An 18735-nucleotide genomic window follows, 5' to 3' on the forward strand; every position below is an offset into this window, starting at 1 on the left:
GTGAAGTAAAATGAGTCAAAAAGCCATTTTTATAAGGAACAGGTTCATACTTTAATAAAAGGGTATTTCCCTTGGCACAGATCTGCTATCAAATAAATAAAGCAATTAATCAAATACAATCTATAAAAACTAAAAGTCATGGAAATAAAAAAGGGAGGGGGGAGGGAAAGAACAGCTAGTGCTAAACAATTTTCCTTTTCCAACAAATACCAAGTAAGAGTGAGTCTGTTCGTGGAGAGAGAGAGAGAGAGAGAGAGAGAAAGAGAAGCAGCATATGACATGGTCAGAGAATTCTTCGTCTCTGCTGGGTCAGATTGGCATGGCGGATACGAAAGTAGGATTATATAAATTGACAGCAGGCAAGTGAGATAGCTTAACAGTAATTCATTGTAAATAAGACTTACTTTCTTTCTACATGATGCTGATTAAACCTTTCTATTGTCAAATATATACACCAGATTTTAAAATAATGTTGATATGCCAATATTAGTGGTGTGACAGATACTGTAGTAACTAGAGACATGGCTTTGGATACTGAGTATCCTACAGAACAGGACAGAAGATAGTGAATCTAGACCAATTTGTACGGCATGACTTTTTATCGTTTCCAAGAAGAGGCATTCACAACCTGATAGATTAAAGTGAAGACCTGTCCTCAAATCAATAATTTGATAAAATAAAAAAAAATTTAAATGTAAAAATTACAAAAACATTTGCACGAGAACTTTGTTTCCCTCTAAAAATATAGCAATACTGCAATAACAGTAGAGGGATGAAGGATTAGAGAGACCATGATGGAACCCGGCTTTGAGAGCACGTTATTAAAACAAGGCTTAATTTCATTTAAGGAATTAAACCTTATTCCCAACCCTTAACACATGCTGTTGAGGTGTGATTTGTAGTTACATGTCAGGTACATTTTATAAATACCAGGCAGCAAATAATAAAAAAAAAAGAGGTGTGTCTTTAATAAAACTGATTGTTTGAATGATTTTTTTATTATTATTTCAACCTGACCGAGCTGTTCACGCAGTAGCCGTCACTCGCAGTGTCAAATAAAGCCTCCCTGCTGGACAGACAGTCACCTACTTTCCATCCGTCCAAAACAACTGTTTCCACACTGCTTATATTTAGCGTCAAACACATAGCACTGTTTGTGGATAAAGTGTAATAAAGGAGTTACAGTGTTACAAGGTGTCCAGTGGCATGGACTTGTTGCCTAAGAAAAGCAGCGTGGGGGCGAGGAAGCTGAAGTATGGATCACAGCTGTGATCCCCTTGGGGAATGACATCGTTAAAACCACTGGGTCCCGTGAGATGGCCCGCCTGACTGGTGCCTCGTGCTAAAGGGAAGCATTGCAGCTGTGAGGGGACATTGCTGTGCTTGGGACAAAATGATTACTGTCATAAATACTGAACAATTCGGGTATGAGGTCTGCTACTTAATATCTACCTTGGAGCAAGGCACTTTAAACTCTCACTGCTCCAAAAGTGCTGCAGTAGAATCAACATCTGTATGTTTATAGTAGCACCCATGGAGCATTGTGGGACAGGATGAGCCGACAGTCCCTGTTGGCAGGAAAGCAGCAGTGATGAATTATGGGTCTAGTGGAGACTGCGGGCCGGGCTGAGTGTTATCCAGCACCAGAGGAATGAGACAGCTGAAAGAGCCCACAAAGAAAGACCTGCTGACAGCTGCAGGAAAGGAGGATGCCACAGAAACACAGGGAGGACCCATGTGACCCTGGGCCAGGGGCTGCACAAGAGAGCCACTGGAGAAAATGTCTGGCCCTGATGTCAGAAAACCAGAACGAAAACAGGCACATGACAACACCCGGGTGTGAATTTAAAAGCATAGTCAGCAAAAGCATTTCTTTACAAAAAAAAATAAACAAAAGAACTCTTAATAAATAAAATGGCCAAATTCCATACTGATAAATAAATACGTCAGACTCTGGCTATTTTCAGACATGAACTCCCTCTATGTGCAGAGATTTGGTTCAGAGACATTTACTCCTAAATGTGCTATTTTCAAATGACAAATGCAGTGGGACAAGGTGCCTTCTGCATGCCTAGATACTCCGGAACTCGCAGGAGAATCTCTGGAGCAACTTCTGCAGACATTTGTGTTTACACATCGTGCCTGGACAATCTCCAGAGTTATGTGCACGTCTGAAAGCAGCTTTTATCTGACTGACTGAGTGTAACAAGGCGTCAGCTTTTATCTGACTCAAATGCTCTCTATTATTCTGTTTTTAAGTGCATCATGGGACTGAGCCTTGCAATTTAAACCTTTGGGTAAAAACACTGTCCAGGTCCAGGAATTGAAAAGCATTGTGGTTAATGTTTTTAAATGGGTAAAAAGGCTGATGGTGTGGCTAACTTATCTTTACACACTATTAACAGTCTACATGAACACTCAAGTAACGTGTTTTGATATGTATTCAAAGGTATCGCCACGTAAATGAAAGAAAATCCTTTTTGTTCTACATAAGCTACCGCACAGCACTGTGTTGAGAGTTGGGGTTTTAGTCATTCAGCCGTAATTACTTGGTCACAGTCACGTATCTCATCAATGGTTAGAATGTTGAAATGAAGAGAGAGGAGCTAAGAGACTTAAGCGATAAAGTCATAACATCTTCTAGTCAAAACGGGGCTCCTCCTAGTGGTCTTACCATATGCAGTTGTGTAGGGAAGCAAACAAGAGCCTCAGATTGTGAATACAAAGATATCACATTATCAATAAATCTTGTAAAATTGATAACAATACATACCTTATGTACAGTAAAAGTTAGTAAAGTAAGGAGTAAGATTGTGACACAATTCCTCTTCTTCCAAAACATTTTTTGAAAAGAAAATTACCTCTGAATGCCGAGTCCAAGTCACCATTATAACAACAATTAGAATAAAATTAGAGGTAGCAGCAGATTTGGGATCTATGTTCTTTTCTACTTTATAACACTTCAGCATTTTCCTTCCCATTGAACTTGCTTACGGGGATATTGTGTGCTTAGTTCAGAATCTTCGTCATCTTCGAAAAACCTGCCTGACAGCCAACTTTAAATAATCACGCACCCGTGAGTGCACTTTAAGTGGTTTTCAACAGACACCAGTGTCGTGACACTCACTCACACATACACACACACACATGCACTCACTCTTGCTACACCCACACATATCCAAACAACGTTTCACACACTCACACACACACACACACACAAGCTCTATGCCCTGCTCTTGTATTACCTATTTTCCTTCATATATTTTCATATTTACACCAGTCTTCCTCCTGCTCATCCCTCCGTTTCCTTGAAAACCTTTGAGCTTAGTGGTCTGGAACGGTTGTGGTGCTGGTTTGAAGCCGTAGAGTTCATCTGGTAGTGGGATACAAGGTCGTGGGGAGAGGAGCTTCTGAGCTGGTTTGTTGATTCTGTCCTTCCATCCCTCCTCCTCCTCCAAGGTCCCAGCTGTGAACCTCAGTCCTGCTGCTTACCCTAGCTTATGTATGTTGGACCAACCTTTCTATAACACATCAGCACTGGACTGCCCCTCCCATCACCCTCCTCCCCGTGTCTTGTGTCACCAACAAAGCCACTCAAGGGCTTCCTGAGGAGGAAGCCCACTGCCACCAGTGTCTTCAGGTCTGGCTGGGTTTTGTGGGGACTGCAGGAGTGCTGAGGAGTGTCCAGACAGGGTGGACATTCAGGACTGATAAAAGTGGTGGTAGTGGTGATGGTGTTCATGGTGGTGGTGATGCTCGTGCCGCTGCACGACTTGTGCCAGCGCACCCTCATAAAGTAGCACACTCGGCAGGTCCCTCACCTGCTCCTTCTCCATCACCGGTCCTGAAGCTGCCAGAGGGCCTAAAACACGGTGGCTCTCCTTGGACCGCTGCTTGTGCTTGCGGTAGGGGGCTGAGGACTGGTGAGGAGGGGTCTGGCTGGGCAGGGCAGGGGGAGGAGGAACGCCTCGACTTCTCATCACTTTCCCACTGATCTGAGCAGGAGGTGTGCGGATGTAGGCCTTAGGAGAACGGAGGCCGTGTTTCCCTGAGTCCTGGCCTCGTTGCCGTGGAGGATGGAGGCTTTCCAAAGCAACAGTGTCCACAATAGTCTGCAGGCGGCGGTGGTGGGAATGGGTGTGGCCGTTTTCCGGTTCATGGGAGCGAGAGCGAGTCTGGTTGGATGACCGGGTCTGTGGCTCTGCCTTTGCCAGCTCTGGAATAGGAGCTGTGAGACACACATAGGTGATATTTAAGCTGAGATAAACAATTCCCTTAAAATAAAAAAAAATAAAAAATGATAATTTACTGCTCACTAATAAAGATGTGCTGAAAAGCTCCATGACAAGATTCTGGCCTGGATTCATTTCAGGCTGCCTCTTTCTGTCACACTGTGACTCAGGACACATTCCTGTTAGCACTCTCCTAACAAAACAGATATTAAACTAATCACATGTCATCACCTACCATCAGATCAAGGCTTCTACCTAATATTTCACTTCACAACAGTCTGTTCTGTTGATGGGTTTCAGTCTTAAACACTTGACATATTGTGCTTGCCTGAGCCCAGATGTTTGTATTGGCGACGAGCTCAGCGTGCTGGTCATGCTACCTAATGGCTCCAAGCAGGTGCCGCAATAATGAGGGCCCCTGGATGCAGCTTCAAAGGGCCCATGGTCTGTGGTTCTTCCTCCCCTTTCCCCCCTCCTTACCCCTGGCCCCAGTCCACTCACCAGCTCCAAAGCGGGATGTGTAGTTTTCGATGCCTGCCAGGTCCAAGTAGTGGTTCCTGCGTTCCAGGTTCTCATCCACACAGTGGCGCTGGCAGCCTGGCTGGGTGTGGTGGTCACTGTGGTGGCGCCTGTGGACACAAGCGGCACCTTTCATTAGATTGCAGTTTAGGTCAGCTGGGCTCAGTATGGTAGTGTTTGGAGAAAGTAACACAAGTGTTCCTTATGATCAGGCCGCAGCAGTGTAATTGTTACAGAAGTGAGACTGTAACTAGGAAATCATAGGTTTGAAGCTCAGCTCTAAGTGTCTATACAGAGGGTTGACGCTACCCTCCGCTGTCAACTGCTCCTTAGCACAGTTGATGTCACTTTGGGCAAAACTAATTTAAGACTAGACGAGCAGTGCAGACTCCAAGTGTGTGAAAAGCAACTGCTACTTGAAACTTTTTGTGAGATGATTTCTAGTTTTCAAAGAGTTAAAACAGAATTATATAGGATGGTAATAATAAACGTCATAATATTCTTTTTGTTGACACCACAACTTCTAATTATAAAAAACCAAAAATATTCAGGGGAGGTGGCTTACCTTAGGAGAGCTCGAGTCTTCTTGTCTGTAGTCTTGGGGTCTTCTATAGACTTATCATTTTTCTCTCTGTGGTGGGACAAGTCTGCGTATGTGTGAAAGACAGAGGGCTATAATCAAAGAGAGCTACACAGAGAAGCCACAGACACACACACACACACACTAACACACATGACAACAGTCACACAAGCCTCAGAAGAAAGCAACCTTTGTTTTGGATTTGTACTTTGAAGGACTATAGAAAATCAAAAACAACAATGCTTCATTTATTCTACTTTCAACTTCCAGCCACTTATAAGGCATGGAATGAAATGCATGAATGCAGACTTCAGAAATTGTTTCTTAAGGCTGTGAGATCTGATTACCCTTTGAAATTAGCATGAAGGGAACTGGTGATATTTTCAAAACTCGTTCGATGTAAAAATCATTTGATGGGTATTTATAGCCGAAACAATAGGATGCAAACAAACAGGAATATATACTTTTTGAGAGATTTTTTTTCACTGAATACTTGTTTACCAAGTCATCAGTGAGAAAAGCTAAGTTGAGCGTAGCTATATTTTCCCAGCAGCTCCGAGAAGGGGGGCAGGAAGAGAGAGGGGGAGACGAGAGGAAAAAAAAAAAGGAACTTTGGAGAAAAGAAAAATGGCTGTGGTTATCAAAAGAGCTCAGCACATCTCTTAAGGTTTCTTTCAGAGTATTTGAAGGCGCTGAGGGAGGGGGCCCACTCTTGGCTCTGTCACTCCCCCCATCATTAAAAATGAACCCCATTGAGTGGGAGAGATGGAGCGATGCAGAGACTACATGGAACAAAGCTCTGACAGGCCTGAAGCAGCTGCCTTTCTGCATGACAACAAACACATCTCTGGCTGAGCTGACAGCAGGCAACACAAGAGGGACCCTAAAACACCTTCTCTTCCTCTCCACCCCCACCCACTGTGTTAATGCAGGCTTTACCTGCCGCACCCTGTGTACAACTCCTCCACCGCTGGCTAGAATCAGGTGCCACGGAGAGCTTGACTCGCAGCGTCTTGCTGCTGCCAGGAGAATGGTTGACGGAGGCGTCCACGACCTCGTAGATGGTGTGGAGCAGGCTGGTGATATCCTGTAAAGAGAGAGAGAGACAGATCGTAATGGAATGTGTTTCATCTGGACTTTTTCATATGCAGCTTCCTTTTATCAATTAATCATAAAGTTTAACAAAAAAAAGGAACATACAGTTGAAGACAGGTATCACTTTTATATCAAGAGTTCCAAATTCTGTAGCTTTGAGCATGTATCTTGCTTGCTTGGCATTTAAAGAAGTGACTCAGATGACAGAGAACAGAGAAACACATTGATGTCAGTTGTTTTACTTCTGCTTTCCAAGTGAAGGGATCAGACTGGGTGTAGAGGCAAGGTATAAATTCATAAAAAGAAATGTCTTTACAGAGGCAGGGGAGGCTGACTGAGATGTCAGTAAAGTTACAGCTGTGTAAGCTCCGCACTCTCTCTGTTCAATTCTGCAAAGCTGTTCTGATATCACATCTGCATATGGAGCAGCATCTGTGTAGTTTTCAAATACACGCACAAAGAAACATGGATACCAGAGTTAAATGTAACATTTCAGGATAATTAAAACTTGATGGAGGCTGAACGGAGGATGCGGCTGAGTCGGGGTAGGGTCGTGTTTGAACACAAAAACCAGAATGGGGTAACTGAACCATATTTGAACCATGAGTGTTAAAATTGCACATAAAATAAAAATGTCTCTTGTGGTAGTTAAGAAGAATTATTTGCACTTTTATGCACCACTCTTGGCTAATGACTCCCTCCTGGGTGTGAGCAATAGTGCGAGATCTTTTTAGAGCAAACTTAAGACATTTCACCTGTAAAATAATCGGATTTACAGTCTCTAATATCTTGTCAGTGTTTTTCTTTGTGAAGCTTCTTCATCAGAGCTCATTTGACAAAACTGCTGAGAGTCAAGCCTGTGCCATTCTGACTCACAGTAAAAAAGGACTATTATGAATTCTTCAGGGACCGGTTCCACATACTGGTTTTAAAAACACAATCTTTCTGTATCATTTTGGTTCCATTCTCTTTTTCATTTGTGTGATCGGGTAATACAAAAAAAGAGTTAGAGAAGAAAGCACTCTCATGAGCTGTGGAGCCACAGGCAATGCAAAAAAAGCTGCACACCCAACTACACAGAGGACAGCTCAAGTCTCTCTTCTCTGTTTCAAGTTGCTCTCAAAAAAACGCAGGCCTTTCTGGATGTTCTCTCAGATCTGTACCAGGCAGACACTAGACACGAGGTACCTCACAGAAGCGGGAACACACAGACTGTGCTGGATTTGGTTCTTAGGATTCAGACTAGGTTAAAGGTTTATAACTTCTATCCCCACATTGTTTTAGAGGACCACAAAAGCCAGAAGAAAGCTAACAATGAAGTTATTGATTCACTGATTCACAAGTAAAATGAAATGGGGATTTTACAAGCCAATTGCTGACCAGTCTTATAGCAGTCTCTAGAAATGTGTGCAATACAAATGTCACATAGATAGTGTTTAGTTTGTAGTAATGCAATTAAATGTATTTATTTATTGATTTTTCCGGATGAAAACCCAGCAGGTGGATATTACCTCTCTGGTTACTTTGCCGTTGTTGTCAAAGTCGTAGAGGGTGAAAGTCCACTCCTGTCTGTTATCCTCCTCCATGGACACAGCACACTCCAACTCCTGAAATGGCACAACGTTAAACCATCAATACCATCCGCTGTGCATGTGAGCGATCATTTGTACATGTCCCGCCATTGCCACAGGGGAAGTAATAAATGCCCTGTTCAGTGTTGACACTCACTTCAAACTGGAGTTGTTTCTGTGGCCTTGTGGGAGAATGGCTGACCCTCTCGTGCATCTTCCCCTCCACACAGCAGCTGTCTATCTTCTCTGGGGGTAAAGCCACTGCAATGACACATACACACACACACAAAGATAAAAGGGTGAGCCTGAGGATAGAAATGTTGCATGCAGTCATAACCTGAGGTGAAAGCACAATTTGGATCACAGTCAAAAAGTCTTCTTTTGAACTATCCCATGTCAAAACAACATGGCCAAGAAATCAGAGCAGATTGATTTGTGGCCTTGTTGTGGTCATGTAAGAACAAGGTTCAGTAAAACAACATGATCATAAAACATTCTAAAGTGCATCCACCATGGAACTTTTGCTTGAGCCATTTATTTTTGCTGATAACTGCAGTTCAAATAAGGCCAGTAAGATGAAAACATCAAAACTGTGACTTGAGTCCAAAATGTCAATAAAACAACAGTAAATACTGCTTTGCAGTTGGATGCAACCACTGATATAAAAGATTTGGGGAAAACATGTAATTGTGATTTTGTCTGATAATTATTGAAACTGCAAAATCTCATCAAAACAAGGCTCACCTAAGTGTTCACTGTGTAATAATACTCTATACTATATTCTGAGACTGAGTTCAAAAATAGATTTTTACTTTGATGATCTGATATCAATCCATAAAATCCACAGAGAAGAATTATTTATTCATTTATTTATTTACTGAAGTAGACAAGCAATGGATGAGGTCTCCATCAGGCTTGCTTTTCCAAATATGGTTACTCCTGGTTTCAAAAAAACTACCTGGCAACTATTCTATCTATACATGCAAGTCTGTCTGTTAATCCCACAAGTGTCCAACGGGCTTCAAACTTGGCAGGTGACTTATTAAGGGCACCAGTGTGTGCAGCGCCAACTTTGGCGGTGTTTGGATTAGAATCACTAAAAGCGATTGACATACCATGGTAGTTACATTATTCGATGCAGTGGTCCACCCAGGTCGATAAAAATAACAAACGTGTCACAGTCAAGATGAGTGCTTATACTTCAGTGTTACATGTTACCGCTTTGCTTCGAAACCCAGTATTTGGAACATGGGACTACAGACACAGAGAACATTTATCTCAGATATGGACGGTGTACATGTCAGTCATTAGGGAGTGTGCGAGTTATCCAGAAATATTTACTTGTTTGTTTTTGTGTCAGTTCTCAACCACAGCCGTCGTTTCCCCTCTGATCATTTCCTTTGCTTAAGCATCCTATTCCCCTCAATCAAAGCCCTTTAAAGTCCATGAACACACCCAAAACCCCACAGACACCCCCCTCCCCACCCCCCTCTCCTCCTCTCTCCTCCCACCACACTTTGAAGTCCCATTCTCAAACCTTTTGGAAAAGGATCACACCAGCTGTAAAACAGAATCGCTAATTAATTAAGCCAAGTCAAATCTGAAACACTGTTTGTTTGCTCGCCAACAGAGCAGACACAACAGCCCAATTTCTTTCCTCCCGATCCAAGGCAGATCAAAGCGGACCCGTCTCATCTCTGGATATTGGAAAATGCCAGAAATGAAAGGCGTCATCCTGAGGAGCTTTCACCAGGTTTTTGGAGAGGAGCAACACTTTGGGTCCCGCTGCTTGATCATCTGAGGTGCTTAAAGGAAACATTGTGTGCAGGGGCAAATCTGTTCCGTAGCAGGCTCAATATGGTGGTGAGATGCTTATCTCGGAGGTAATAAAATGCCGGGAGGAGAAACAGCAATCTGCTATCACCCTCGCCCCATGACCCCCCAACCCACCACCACAGACATAAGCTCCCTCTTTATGAGAGAAGCTGCCACAAGGGAACTGGCTGCACATAACATCTGAGGGGCAGGACAAGGGCAGTTGAAGCTGGCAGCCTCCGCGCCAAACCTTTTCCAGCAGTCTTACTACACAGTTGTGCGTGCACACACTCGTACACGCACACAAACACAAGTTCTGGCAGGTTGGGAAAGCTGCAACATACTGTGAGTAATCACATCCAGCTTAGCTGCATTAAATATAACCAAGCCTGTCCTCCCTCACAGACAGTACAGCACTAGGCACCAGGGTCATTTTGGGATGGTGAGGATCCGGTGAGCTAAAATAAAGATTTTCCTCTCCTTCAGAAGCAAACTGAAACTGAAGTATTCATAAAATCAAAACACTCCATACTGAGTGATTGAGCTTCTTGGGGGACAGCTGTGGTGTTTATCATGTGAATAATGTGTAACACAACATCTTTTCAGGAAATGTCTACATCCACACAAAACGACTATAAACGCTGTAGTACGTATGCCAGACCTGTATGTGTAACACTGTTACACCAAAAGCAGAGACGAATACGCTTAGCATGCGCATGTGTGCAAACATTGTTTTAAAGTTGTATCCGGATGTGTATACATTACAATGTATACAATCACAGAATCAGAATGAATCAAGCCAGGGGAAAGAAAAGAAATAAAGGAACATAAAAGTTATCATATAGCGACCAAACCAAACAATCTCCAAACACAAGAGGAGAATGACGACTAAGATGAAAACCAAAAACCAAAATAAAGAACTTTTTAGATTATTGTCACCTTGTTACCAACATGTTTTTTTTGAATTGAATGACTTTATTCCTCCCCCAGGGGGGAAACACACATTCACAACAGCTCAGTTAAGAAAGGTGAGAATAGAATAAAGGTAAAAATAAGAATAAAAATATAGAATAAAAATAAAAATAAGATAAAATATGATACAATACAATACAATACAATAGTAAGACAAAAATTACCAAAAGATAAAAAGTAAAAAAGATAAAATTACACTCTAATATAGAGTATTATCAGGGAAAGTGAGTGGACATTTAAGAGGAGTTAAATATCCGAACAGCAGTGGGGATGAAGGACTTTCGGTAGCGCTCTGTCCTACACTGAGGGTGCCGGAGCCTGCCGCTGAAGGAGCTGCCAAGCCCCTCCACAGTCAGGTGCAGTGGGTGGAGTGTGTTCTCCATGATGGAGGACAGTCTGGATAACGTCCTCCTCTGTCCCACCTCCTCCACCGATTCCAGCGAGCAGCCCAGGACAGAGCCGGCCCTCCTGACCAGCCTGTTCAGTTTCTTCCTGTCCCGGTCCGTGCTGCCCGCTCCCCAGCAAACCACAGCATAGTGGATGGCAGAGGCCACCACAGAGTCAAAGAAAGTGCGGAGTAGAGGTCTGCACACTCCAAAGGACCTCAGTCTCCTCAGGAGGTGGAGGCGACTTTGACCCTTTTTGTAGAGGGCGTCGATGTGAGTGGTCCAGTTCAGTTTGTTATTGAGGTGAACACCCAGGTACTTAAAGTTATCCACCAGCTCGATGTCCGAGCCCTGGATGCTCACCGGTGGGTGTGGTGGGGTCTTTCTCCGGAAGTCGATCACCATCTCCCTCGTCTTTCCGGTGTTCAAGCACAAGAAGTTGCTCTCACACCAGTCCACGAAGTTTTTGATGACCGACCTGTACTCCAGCTCGTCCCCCTCAGACACGCAGCCAACAATGGCTGAGTCATCGGAGAACTTCTGGAGGTGACAGCTGCTGGAGTTGTAGGTGTAGTCTGAGGTGTAGAGGGAGAAGAGGAACGGTGAGAGCACCGTCCCCTGGGGAGCCCCGATGCTGCAGATGGCCACCTCAGACCTGCAGTCCTGCAGCCTCACATACTGCGGCCTGTTGGTGAGGTAGTCGGTGGTCCATGCAGCCAGCTGTGTCCCCACTCCTACGTCCTCCATCTTCCTCCGCAGCAGCGCCGGTTGGATGGTGTTGAAAGCGCTGGAGAAGTCAAAGAACATGACTCTCACAGCGCTCCCGGCGACCTCCAGGTGAGTCAGTGCCCGGTGCTGCAGGTAGATGACGGCGTCATCCACCCCGATCTTCGGCCTGTAGGCGAACTGCAGCGGGTCCATCACGGGGCTCACCACCATGCGCAGATGTCTGAGGACCAGCCTCTCCATGGTCTTCATCAGATGAGAGGTCAGGGCGACGGGTCTGAAGTGGCTCGGCTCCTTTGCGTGCGCTGTCTTAGGAACTGGAACCACACAGGAGGTCTTCCACAGGACCGGGACCTTCTCCAGTCTGAGGCTCAGGTTGAAGATGTGCGCGACCACCTCACAGAGTTGGTCAGCACAGTCCCTGAGCAGTCTGGGGCTGATCCCATCTGGTCCCACAGCTTTCCTGATCTTCAGTCGCCTCAGTTCTCTCCTCACCTGCTCAGTTGTCACAGAGAGGGGGGGGGGATTGAGGGGGGGTGGGCAGCTGGGGCTGTGGGGGGTGGGGTGTTGGAGTGAGGTGTTTTGGAGGTGAGGACGGTTGGAGGATGGTGGCTGTAGCCGCTGGAGAGCAGGCGTGTGAGGAGTGGGGGGTAGAGGTGGAGAGGGGAGGGGGGCCCTGGTCGAATCGGTTGAAGTATTGATTCAGTTCAGTGGCCCATCGCTGGTCCCCCCCTGCTGTGACTCTGGCTCCACTCTGTCCATGACCTGTGATGTTCTTCAGGCCTCTCCACACATCCCTCGCTTTGCTCTGTCCCATCTGCTCCTCCAGTTTCCTCTTGTAGACGTCCTTGGCCTTCCTGATCGCCTGCTTGAGCTCCCGCTGGACTTTTTTCAGCTCCTCTCTGCTCCCTGAAGCAAACACCCTCTTCTTCTTGTTCAGCAGAACTTGAAGTTGAGGGGTCACCCATGGCTTGGTGTTGGCAAAGCACCGCACCCTGCGGGTTGGTGCGACGTTCTCCTCACAGAATTTTATATAATGTGTGAAACAGTCATTGAAGCCGTCGATGTTATCTCCATCAGAGAAAGTCTCCCAGATTGTTGTCTCGAAGCAGTCTCTCAACCTCTCCTTGGCTTCTTCATTCCACATCATTACAGTTCTTTTCTGTGCGGGCTGCCTCCTCACCACGGGTGTGTATTCAGGTCGCAGACGTATCAGGTTGTGATCAGAGCGGCCGAGTGGGGGGAGGGGGGCGGAGGTGTACGCACCCTTTATATTTGCATATAAAAGGTCCAGCGTCTTGTTCTCCCGGGTGTGGCACTTCACGTACTGTGTGAACGTGAGGAAAAAGGGGGAAAGCGAGGCATGGTTGAAATCACCATTTATGAGCAGGAGAGAGTTTGGGTGTTCAGTTTGCAGTGCTGACACTGAGCTGTGCAGCCTCTCACATGCTGCGGCTGCATCGGCTGAGGGAGGGATGTAGACTGTATACACAATCACATGTGAGAACTCCCTCGGGATGTAATACGGGCGGATGCCCACCGCAACAAACTCAATGTCCTTTGTGCAAACTTGTTCTTTGATGGAGACGTGCGCGGGGTCGCACCATCTCTCGTTAACGAACACCGCCACTCCTCCGCCTCTCCTCTTCCCAGCCACATTCCGGTCCGCACGTACCGTCTTAAACCCCTCCAGGGAAACGACCGAGTCCGGTGTCATCTCCGTCAGCCAGGTCTCCGTGAAGCACAGCAGGCTGCTCTCCCTGAAGTCCCTCTGGTGCCGGGTCAGCGCCGCGAGCTCGTCCGTTTTGTTCACGAGGGAGCGGACATTTCCCATGATGATAGATGGGATAAAAGGACGGAACCTACGTTTCCTCTCCTGTTTCCTCCGACCCGCTCTGCAGCCCCGTCTCTTCCTCTTTAAAACCGTTGGAATCGTCCATTCCGCGCTGAGAGAGAGAGCGGTGTTGCGCAACACCAACAGCTGATCCCTGGTGTAAACCACGGATCCGCTGAGCGTGTCTGCCGACGGAGTTCCCAAAAGTGCCGAGAAGAGCATTAAACAAAATGCAAAAGTAATGAAAGTGGTCTCATTGTGCGCGTGGTGGCAGCAGGATTTGACCATTTTAAAGAAAAAGCGTGAAACACGCCAGAAAAAAGGAGAAAAAACGAGAAAAAGTAAGAAAGAAGGGAGAGCCGTTGTAAGCAGCAGCTGCTCGTGCAGCGCCATCTTGAGTTTTTGGCGTTTGACAATTTCTCCAACACACAAACACTCAAACAAACACTAGTAACAACAATGAATACCAAAAAAGTCTGTCTGTATGAAACAAAACAATGAGAGATCAACAACCATGGAATAACAAAAACATTAAATCTATAAAATGGATCAGTAAATGTGCCCCTTTTTATCGTGGAGAATGAACTGCATTTAATTTATAGCATCTCTCTTCAAGGGAGGACTGGCTCAGTTCAGCCCAGTGACTAAACATCATTTAAAACTCCATTTATCAGTCATGTTATCTCTTGTCTCACTAATTTGTCCATTATCCGCTGAAGCAGAACTTAACATGTCTGCCACACTTGAGCTGGCCTCACTCGACTTTTCATTTCAGCCTGCACGTCACGTCCAATCCTATCTTTAAATGGGAGGGTGAGACTTTCTCCTCCTGCGGCTCTTAATCCAGGATCACATCACATCAGGGAAAGAACATGAAGGAGTAAAAGGGAGGCGTGAATGAGAGATGGAGGAGGTGAGGAGGCAAGAGGGGAGGTGAAGGGGGTACCTCATCAAATTTCCCCAAATGTGTTGTTTATACTACACGTAATTAAAGTGAGTCTCAAGATGCAAAGGGGTTTTATTCAGTGTCTGAATTTTTCATGGTATGTTTTGGGTGTAATCAGTTCAACCAATCAGAGCTTGGGATTCCCGAGCAGAATAAATGCAAAATGAAGAAAACGAGATGAAAATCAGCCTTTATAAAGAAAGGTTTGAGGATTTTTAAAGAAAAGTGTCAAAGGCAGGTTTGAGTCGATGGTGGTGGGACGGACGCACGGTCTCACATGATGCACTGCTGCAATACAGATAATTGTTGTTTTACATTTAAGACAACACATAGTGTCAGCACTAATGTGTGAGACACTTTGCTCGGTTGCATTCGATTTTCAGCTGAATCAGCAGTATAACAGTTTACTCATGAGGGGAGGAAAGAGACAGAAGGACAATAGCAGGATGCGCCTGTGTGTCTGTGTGAAGCCCCAGCAGCCAGCACCCCCGCGCTGATAAGTAAGTGTTCCTTGGCCAGTGGATAAGGAATTAGGATAAGGAATTGCACCGACCTTCCACCTGCATTTAACTGATGAAGAAGAGGAGGACCTGAAGCACACGCCCTGTGTGGACCAAGTTTTTTTTTGGTCAATGGTCAACCCACTGACGGGCTCACTGATGAGTGCAAGGGCATTTGTTACCTACACATCACAGGCGCTGGGCGTAGAAATGACAACTGTGCCAGATGGGCACTTTGCACCGGGTATAAGATGGAACCCTATATGTCTTTCCTGCTCCTCCACTGACATACATTAATACCACACATCATGTTACAAGTAATAATTATTGTGTACAGCAAAATACTGACTGAGATAAATGTGACTACAGGCTTGTATGTGCTGTACTATTGGGATACTGCAGAGGAAATCAGGTGATTGTACTGCTGATTTCAATGTAAAATTATTTATACATTTCAACAATATTTACCATTCTTATGCATTCATGTTCTTTTGGAGGTATTCCAGCTGATGTGTAACAAACAGTGTCCAAAGTTGATTGGATTTTATTTAATGAAAAGGTATCCTCTGCTTTCACTAATACATCTTAACATGTCATGTCTTTGATTTCAAATCTGATCTCTGGGTTGCTTCTTTATTTAATCCATAAACTTGGTTTGTAGATTAATTTTATATTATTTGATCTGACACTCGACTTGGCCAGTTTTTAACTCCAGCCCCCTCTGTAATTGAGTTGGATGCCTCTGACTTTAGTGATAATGATGACGAAGAGCAAAGTGCCTACCTTCTAAGCCGTAGTGTTCATCACCAATTCCCTCTGCACATGCTTCATCCATGGAGTCCTGGAATGAGGAAAAAGAGAGAGTGAACACATATTTATCACTGTTTTACGACCTAAAGAGGATTATATATCTTTCATATAGGTTTTTATAGTGCAAATACATAATAGCAAATCACTACAGCCACCCCTGCAGGGAAGTCTTAGAAATAGGGCTGGGAGTAGGATTATTTAAGAGGGCTATCATTGCAGCAATTCATTTATAGGCTTGTTTTTGACCCTGACTGTTCTATCTGTATAGCATCTGTGGTACAGTCTAAGGTTTCCATGTTGCATTACAGTCATGGTCTCAAAGACTTGTACATGCACACATATACACAGGATTGCACAAAATCTACAGCAAGAATGGTCTTTAGTCAGTGCACAAACTGTGTCGAGACAGAACATTAACAGCACACTTATCATAGATGATGATGATTTCTTCCTTGGGCCAAAATTTACATAGTCCGAAAATTTCATTAAAATCTTACCCTTAATTTTTGAGTTATGCTGCTCTCTGACAAATTTCCTTGGTAGAGGTAATTAATAATTAACCTCATAAACACTAAACACCACCTTAATTAATTAGCTAGATTTTAGTTGGACTAACATGTTTACATGACTTTAAGAAAACCAAATGATTCTCTTAGTCTGACTAAAATCAGACTTAACATGCATGTAACGCATGTTTTACATACAGAACACATATCAGAGTTCTACTGACAGTGGAAGGAACAGAGTTAGCTGCATGTTAATGTGGCTTTATACATGTCAGCAACAAGAAAGGACTTGAACTCACTTAAAATTAGTTTTTGATGTTGATCATCTTTCTCTAAAGTGATTTATTAACCACTCAGTACTGCAAAGGGTCAACTAAACAACTTAAATATCAGTTAATATGAAGGATATCCATATTGAAAAACATTAGTTTCTAATCCATTTAACATGCAAGCACAATGACAGCTTATTAAAGCCCCTTTAACACATGGTCAAAAACCCACCTACACCCACTTACGTGTGGTTTTTGTCTTCAATAGAAATGAACACAAAGACAGACATAACATCATAATTAACACTCTTCAAACAGCGATCTAAGTAAATATTTATGTAAATATTAAAACTGTTTTGCATGGAATGACGACTGTCGCTATCTTAGTCGTCATTCTCCTCTTGTGTTTGGAGATTGTTTGGTTTGGTCGCTATATGATAACTTTTATGTTCCTTTATTTCTTTTCTTTCCCCTGGCTTGATTCATTCTGATTCTGTGATTGTATACATTGTAATGTACTGTTGTGTTTCCGTTATGTCACACTGTTTTCTGGCTTTGTTTGTTTATGCCACGTTTAAAGATTATGCATTTTATTGTCTTCACACACTATGTATGGTAAATAGAAACTGGAGTTTACGGTTGTCTAGTTTCCTCCCACAGTCCAAAAACATGCAGATTTGGGGATAAGACAAATTGGACACTCTGAATTAACCGTAAGCGTGACTGTGAGAGTGGATGGTTGTCTGTCTCTGTGATGGAGTTGCGACCTGTCCAGGGTGTACCCTGCCTTTCGCCCTATGTCAACTGAGATTGGCACCAATGCCCCCTGCGACCCTCATGTGGAGCATAAAGCAGTCAAAGAGAAAAGAGTGGCTGAGACCGTGTGAAATAAATGACACGTGTAAAGGGTTATGGAGTTAAAACTGAAAATAGTTTCTCTCCAGTAGTCTTTACAAACCCTGTAGGTGTGTCTTAAAAATATGGCTTCATGACGCACAGAAGCCACAGTACAGCCATAAACATGGTGTTGTTATAAAAACTCCCAGCGTGTCTTTAACTGTGGTCTTCTGTTCAATTGTGAGTGACTGCACCTGCTCTGACACTACTGTCTTTGTTTTGCGAGCTAGCAGGGATGTCTTTGTCCTGCAAATGTGTCTTACCTGGATGTAAAAACACACAGAAAAGCGCAGACACTTCATCTAAAATTCCTAAAGATGAGGAAATGAAGTAGAGAAGAAGAACAGACAGAGGAGCAGACTCCCGCTGTGAGGCTGCAGGTGCTGCTGATAAAGACGAAGAGAAAGAGAGAGGGCAGAGGACTGCAGCTAAACTAGCTCTGTTTATGTGCAATGTGTTGTTAAACTGCCACCAAAATGATGACAATAGAACTTGGGGATCACACAACATCCATTCATCATTTTAAACTTCATTTCACCACTGATCTCCATTCATGTGTGAAAATGTGAATTTGACTCCACAAAGTCATCAGTTATGAAAGGTTAGATAAACTCATATTATGGAAATCTCCAAGGTTAAGATCATTTTTATCAGTTTGCAGGATGTAGCTGAAATGCCGACTCTGGATGCAGATTCTAAAATCTTCTTCATACATATAAGTTCATACTGTAAGGAGTAAAACAGTGAGCACATGCTGGCAAAGAAGTCACTTGCGTTAAGACAGAAAAGTTGCCTCCAGCACAATCCTTACTCTAGCATTGCAGACATGGACCCATCCGGGGCATTTTTATTCTGTGTGCCGGTTTGAAAGCACAAAAGTACATTTAAGTTCAAGTAATATGTACTTGTATGTGATTGTGGGAAAGTACCACAAGGCCTCTTGGTCTCTGTGTTGTCTGCCTCTACGACCCACCACAGAGGCTTACAATTTATGTGACCGACGACAGCTTCCCCTGATCGAGCGCCAGGACTCAGTGGGGGCAGGCCTCTGGAGCAATGGCAGCACCACTGGCACTC

General features: G+C 44.2%; 1 protein-coding gene across 2 annotated transcripts in view; it reads right to left on the bottom strand.

Annotated features, from left to right (window-relative positions):
* Window positions 1-3: 3 nt before the first annotated feature.
* Window positions 4-18735, bottom strand: part of nkd1 (NKD inhibitor of WNT signaling pathway 1) — a 33325-nt gene continuing 14593 nt past the window's right edge. The window contains exons 4-10 of one of the 2 annotated variants that reach the window (XM_058629183.1): window positions 15960-16017; window positions 8155-8258; window positions 7938-8033; window positions 6280-6418; window positions 5317-5398; window positions 4734-4861; window positions 4-4228 (exon numbers count right to left, since the gene is read on the bottom strand). In XM_058629183.1, the coding sequence (XP_058485166.1) occupies window positions 3702-4228; window positions 4734-4861; window positions 5317-5398; window positions 6280-6418; window positions 7938-8033; window positions 8155-8258; window positions 15960-16017 (1134 nt within the window). In that variant the 3' untranslated portion in view covers window positions 4-3701. Of the gene's footprint in view, window positions 4229-4733; window positions 4862-5316; window positions 5399-6270; window positions 6419-7937; window positions 8034-8154; window positions 8259-15959; window positions 16018-18735 lie in introns of both variants that reach the window. The other variant, XM_058629182.1, reaches the window with a different exon arrangement.

The sequence above is a fragment of the Solea solea genome, chromosome 5, assembly GCF_958295425.1.
Source record: "Solea solea chromosome 5, fSolSol10.1, whole genome shotgun sequence".
Classification (NCBI taxonomy): Eukaryota; Metazoa; Chordata; class Actinopteri; order Pleuronectiformes; family Soleidae; genus Solea; species Solea solea.